General features: G+C 43.3%; 2 protein-coding genes across 2 annotated transcripts in view; both read left to right on the forward strand.

Moving 5' to 3' along the window:
* Positions 1-69: 69 nt before the first annotated feature.
* On the forward strand, positions 70-2994 carry LOC109477753 (amine sulfotransferase-like). The gene is made up of 6 exons (XM_019779101.1): positions 70-349; positions 595-824; positions 1216-1342; positions 1870-1964; positions 2187-2370; positions 2632-2994. The coding sequence occupies exons 1-6, from the start codon at positions 196-198 to the stop codon at positions 2739-2741; spliced, it is 900 nt and encodes a 299-aa protein (XP_019634660.1). The 5' UTR covers positions 70-195; the 3' UTR covers positions 2742-2994.
* Positions 2995-3435: 441 nt separating this feature from the next.
* LOC109477713 (sulfotransferase 1A1-like) overlaps positions 3436-6000 on the forward strand; it is a 4290-nt gene continuing 1725 nt past the window's right edge. The window contains exons 1-6 of the mRNA XM_019779058.1: positions 3436-3690; positions 3974-4203; positions 4600-4723; positions 5233-5319; positions 5712-5734; positions 5812-5995. Coding sequence (XP_019634617.1) covers positions 3537-3690; positions 3974-4203; positions 4600-4723; positions 5233-5319; positions 5712-5734; positions 5812-5995 — 802 coding nt within the window. The 5' untranslated portion in view covers positions 3436-3536. The remainder of the gene's footprint in view (positions 3691-3973; positions 4204-4599; positions 4724-5232; positions 5320-5711; positions 5735-5811; positions 5996-6000) is intronic.

Here is a 6000-nt window from a genome sequence, read left to right on the forward strand (position 1 = left end):
CGACCCCACCAAACCTTTCTGTTGACACAGTGAACTTCCATGTGACCGTAAGGTTAATAATCAACCACAAACATAATATTGTGTGTCAGTAGGTCAGTTAACGTGGCGTGACGGGACAAACTTCACTGTATATAATAACTACATGTAGCATCAAGAAGAGAGACCAGTCTTCACCGGCGTCCTTTAGCAACCACCATGAGTGACAACATTACACCTGTCACCTTCGGCCCGGTCTTCCACTTTAAAGGCGTGAGGTTCTTCCCAACAGCCGACCGTCGGGCGGTGGAACTGGTGGAGTCATTTGAAGTGAGAGACGATGACGTTTTCCTGTCGGGGTATCCCAAGTCAGGTAAGAGTTCTGCTCACCTTCAGTAGACGTGGAGGTATGAAATGGTGAGGGTGACGGTCCAATAGCTCATTTTTGAGGCCGTATAGGTGCAGTGAGCTGTTGACTCACTGTCTAGACTAGGGCATGGTATTAGATTATTCTCCTTCAATCGCCTTTTACCTCGCAAACCGAGGTTAGGTGCTACTATTTCTGTCTTCAATAGCTGAGACTAAAATAGCATTATGTGTATTCCTGCATGACTCCAGGCAATACATGGGTACAGCAGATCGTGTCTCTACTGTCCACTGAGGGCGATCTGAGCGAAGTGAACAAGATCCCGATCTTTGTCCGCGTACCATGGCTGGGAACAATGGACAAGTCAGGGTCCGGGAAGCCGATGCCCAAGTTTCTGAAGGACGCGCCCTCCCCCCGCCTGATTAAGACCCACATGCCGTATCACATGTTACCTAGGCAGACAAGAGAGGGGAAGGGGAAGGTTTGTACAGCACCTGTGTTCTTATATGCTGAGGTCACATTACCAAACCGGGGCCGGGCTGTTTGCATGAAAAATCAACAATTCTTATCATGAATATTATCATTATACGTGATGATACTAATACTCAAGGACAAAAACTTGACTCTTCTTCAGCGTTACTAAAATGAACTGAGAGAAATATTCAACATTAATCACACATAAAAGATGATATTGTCTTACCATAGAGATTATTTACATAACGATGGCACTTAGGAGTCTTTGCCATGTTCAATTGGTTTTACTAATTCTGTCACATGTGTTGACTTCAGAAAATAAAGACAGGTGACTTACTTAATCATCTTTTTCTAAATACAAAACGTGAAGCTATGATGCATAATGCTATTTTTTCTAGATTATCCACTGTGTGAGGAACGTGAAAGACGTGGTGGTTTCGTGGCACAAGATGAGGGAAGGCTTCGAATATCTGCCATCTGGAACGTTTGACGAAAACTTCCAAGAATTCATCAATCCCGAGCAAGGTAAAGTTCTAAGTCTGTTACTGCTGTTCATTCTGTACGTGTATATCAGCAACATTGTAAGGACAGAATCACAGGGGTTACGTATAATAGCGGGTTGTGTCCTGGCCCATTCGTATCTTTTTCAACAACAACATATATATAGACAATAAACACAATCGGTCAACGCAAATGGAAGAAATTATCTGTATCTGTTCCTTTGAAGTCGAGAGGTCGCTAGGCGCTGTGTCCTAAGCTTAGGAAAGCCTCTTGTGAACTCCGATGGAAATTTAAATAAGTTAGTACATTTGTACCTGACATCTGATCTCCAAGCAGATTCGGTGGGGACATTATGTATACAGGCGGCCAATGGATACAGGTGGCCAACATAAAGTCCCCTTGCCCCACCGAATCTGCTTAGAGATTACCTGACATAGGTGTTGGAGATAAATGGCCGTGGAAGGAGAGGGATGGGCTACGCCTTTCAATACTGTGTCTTCGACCTTTCTTTAAGATTTGATTATATTTGACGTTTCACACACCCTCCACAGCTGCTTTCGGTTTCTGGTGGGACGTGGTTCCGGAGTACTGGCGTCACAAGGATGACACAAACATGCTCTTCCTCAAGTTTGAGGACCTGAAGCGGGTAAGACCATTCTTAATACAAGTATCGATGTATCATGTTCCCGACAATGGGTCCACGGTAGCCTATATAGGGGCCTTCTGAAGCTCTCTTGCTGGGGTTTTGGGACAACCAATCAATTGCTTGCACTTTGTCTGGTTGCCCTTGTCTGGTTGCCCTTGCCTTTGGTCTATCTGAAACACATCTTCTTGCTGACGTCGGCTGATTCGCCTCCCTTGTTTGAAGGACCTGCGAGGCAACGTGGTGAAAATCGCAAACTTCCTGGGCAAGACTCCGTCAGACCAGCGCATTGATGAGGTGGTTTCCTACTGTACCTTCTCTGCTATGAGGGACAACGATGCTACAAACATTTCTCGGAATGAATTGTTCAAAGGCCAAAGGAAAGAGGGGTTTGAGTTCGTACGAAAAGGTAAGTTCCCACACCACACCCACCCATCCATCTTTGTTGAGGAATGGTTGCCCTGATGGATGTAGATGACTTCTTTAGTACCTCGTGCAAAAAAGTCTGGTTTCAAGATCCTTATAATCACTTTGTCCAATGAGACAAATGTCCAGGCGTTTCTATGTGTTTGTGTATACTGGGTTCTACTAGCACAGATAAACTTCCAATATATTATTTAGCTTCTAATTGTTCTCGATTGATTGTTTGCTTATGCTGTTTCCTTTCCAGGAAAGGTTGGAGACTGGAAAAACTCGCTCAGTCCGGAGCAGAGCAAAATCCTGGATGACATCCACAGGGAGAAAATGGCGGGCGTGGATTTGACTTTTGAGTTTGAGTAATGTGAATACTTAGTACACTCCGCGTTCTGTCAAAACCAGGCCTTCGGTTGTTTGTATACAGCTGGGCGTTGGCCCATTTCAAATACGACGGTATAAATTGCGGTCTCGTCGGTCCTAGCTTGGCAGTGTTTCTCTCTCCTTCTGCCGGTATAAGGTCATAATAGGCAATATTATTTCGAAGCAGCACCCTTTACAAATAATTACACTGCCTCAATTAGGAAATATTTGCTTACATTTTGCGTTTTATTGTTCGTTCGTTAATTCGTTTGTTATGTTACATCTCTGTTACAATGTGACTAATAAAGAACATATTGATTACGTATATGCATGATCCAGTTCTTTTCTCTATAATATTTAACGTTATTTACCTAAATGAAGGAAAATTTGCATCAACGAAAAGTACATTACACTAGTATGCTTCACTCAAAGCTGCTCCCATGTCAGAGGTGACATTTTGACATTACCAAGTCCATGACACTTTTTCTTCGTCAAATAACCACAGTCCACGACAATACGCTCAATCATGCAATTTCACGAGTCAAAATGATACAGCATGAACTTAAAATTGCACACGTCAAAAACATTCTGCTTCGTCATGCACTTCAACAACACGCGAAACCTTTCTGTTGACACAATGAGCTTCCATGTGACCGTAAGGTTAATAATCAAACATAGTATTGCGTGTATAGTTCTCGGTTAGTTACGAACGTGGCGTGACGAGGCAAATTTCACTGTATATAATAACTAGCACCAAGAAGAGAGACCAGTCTGCACCGGCGTCCAGTACCAACCACCATGACTGACAACATTACACCTGTCACCTTCGGTCCGACTTTCCACTTCAAAGGCGTGAGGTTCTTCCCACTAGCCGACCGTCGGGCGGTGGAACTAGTAGAGTCATTTGAAGTGAGAGACGACGACATCTTCATATCAGCTTACATAAAGTCAGGTAAGGATTTCGCTCACCTTTAGTAGACGTGGAGGTATGATAAGTAACTTACCTAAATGTCCAATAGCCCGTTCTTGCAGTAATTTGTTAATTCAATGTCTAGGGCATGTATTCGATTATTCTCCTTCCAAACCGAGGGTTAGGTTTCTGCCTTTCTATAGCTGGAGTGCCCTACTGCATGGCACAGTTTGAAGTACACACACCCTGGTATTTGAATAACCCGTCTGTACTGCAGCATGAAGAGAGACTAAAGTAGCATATTTGTATTCCTGCATGGCTCCAGGCACAACATGGGTACAGCAGATCGTGTCTCTACTGTCCACTGAGGGCGATCTGAGCGAAGTGAACAAGATCCCGATCTTTGTCCGCGTACCATGGCTGGAAACAATGGACCAGTCCGGATCCGGGGAGCCGATGCCCAAGGTGCTGAGGGACGCCCCCTCCCCCCGCCTGATGAAGACCCACATGCCGTATCACATGTTACCTGAGCAGGCAAGGGAGGGCAAGGGGAAGGTTTGTACAGTACTTGTGATTTTACACATACAATTTAGTAGCAAAATATTAAGTAAATCATTCCTACATTCAGTGGATACATATGTGTTCAGCACATCCAGTAATGACTGGCGCGTCTTTGAAAATAAACCCCATAATTGTCAACACAAAGGTTGTAAAGGAATGATTCAACCTCTTCTATGGCGTTACTTGAGGCAAATTGCAGCCACACAGATATCGGTATATGAAATGTAACAATTGCTTTTGATGCCCCTATTTATAATCGGGGATGCTTTTATATGGCTTGGTTTACAGGGCCTGGACGTTCCTTGATATGATTAACACAGAAGAGGCAAACAGTTTGCTATCTATTATCAAAATGCAAAACATAATATAACATGATAATTCTTTTTTCAGATCATTTACTGTGCAAGGAATGTGAAAGACGTGGTGGTGTCTTGGCACAAGATGAGGGAAGGCATGGATCTTCCAGGTGGAACGTTTGACGAAAACTTCCAAGAATTCATCAATCCTGAGCAAGGTAAATTTCAGTCCAGTGCAGTCCAGTTGCGCCTTCTGTTGTTTTGTACAGTATCAGCATCATTTTGTAATGACAGAATCACAGATACGAATATATGAGAATATAAGAGAGTTTTTCTACCCTCTTCTTGTTTTAGAGATTGCGTTTTCTGGCAAGGTTTAGTCCAGATGAATTCTCGTCCTTCTCAACAACAATTAGATATAAACGTAATCGTTCAAGGCAAGTAAAGGTAAATAATCTGTAGTATTTCAAGTGTACGATTGGTGATGAAATTGAACAGACAAGTGGCTATAGCAGAAAGGTAGCGTGTATGACATCCGAAGAGGTCGCGGGTTCGATTCTTGTCTAGACGTTGTGTCCTTTGAAAAGACACTTTTCACGACTTTCCTCACTCAACCCAAAATGGGTTGGGAGGTAAATGGGGTGGGGCCCGTGCGCTAGACAGTTGATCATCTAACCACAGCTCAAAAAGGCTATACCTTTTTTGACGTTTTAACCATCCTACACAGCTGCTTACGGTTTCTGGTGGGACGTGGTTCCGGAGTACTGGCGTCACAAGGATGACAAAAACATGCTCTTCCTCAAGTTTGAAGCGGGTAAGATCGACCGTTTATTGTATATGGCCTTTTATTTTGTTTACCGAAGGATAACATATTGTTTTTGCTACGTTTCTTCTTCTCCAAACAGTGACCTCTGACCTGACTGAACCAGTATGTCTCTCATCATGGTAACTGGGGTTGGGTAACATAATGTTGCAATTTTATAGTAGGAGAGATTTAGACTTCTATCACCATATATGTGAATGTGTTTGAGTATTTGAGTAAGAATCAACAGAGCAGACCATATGCGAAGGAAAACATTATGCATTTGCTTTGCAAATGTTACTTTTATAGGTGTATTTTGTATTTCTTAGAATAAGGATGGCAAAAGTTGCACAACGTGAGTACATGAGACAAAATCTAAAGTGTGCCAACTCCCCCCCCCCCAGAACCAAAGGAGTGGGCCTCATGTGTTAACTTCTCCATGTGCTACACAATCTCTTGTGCCGACAATTCCAAGGGTTGATTTGAAATATATAATGTTTGCAGGACCTGCGAGGCAACGTGGTGAAGATCGCAAACTTCCTGGGCAAGACTCCGTCAGACCAGCGCATTGATGAGGTGGTTTCCTACTGTACCTTCTCTGCTATGAGGGACAACGATGCTACAAACTTTGTTCGGGATAAAGCGTTCAAAGGCCGAAGGAAAGAAGGGTTTGAGTTCATGCGAAAAGGTAAG

This window comes from Branchiostoma belcheri, unplaced genomic scaffold, assembly GCF_001625305.1.
Source record: "Branchiostoma belcheri isolate BF01 breed outbred unplaced genomic scaffold, Haploidv18h27 scaffold41, whole genome shotgun sequence".
Lineage (NCBI taxonomy): Eukaryota > Metazoa > Chordata > Leptocardii > Amphioxiformes > Branchiostomatidae > Branchiostoma > Branchiostoma belcheri.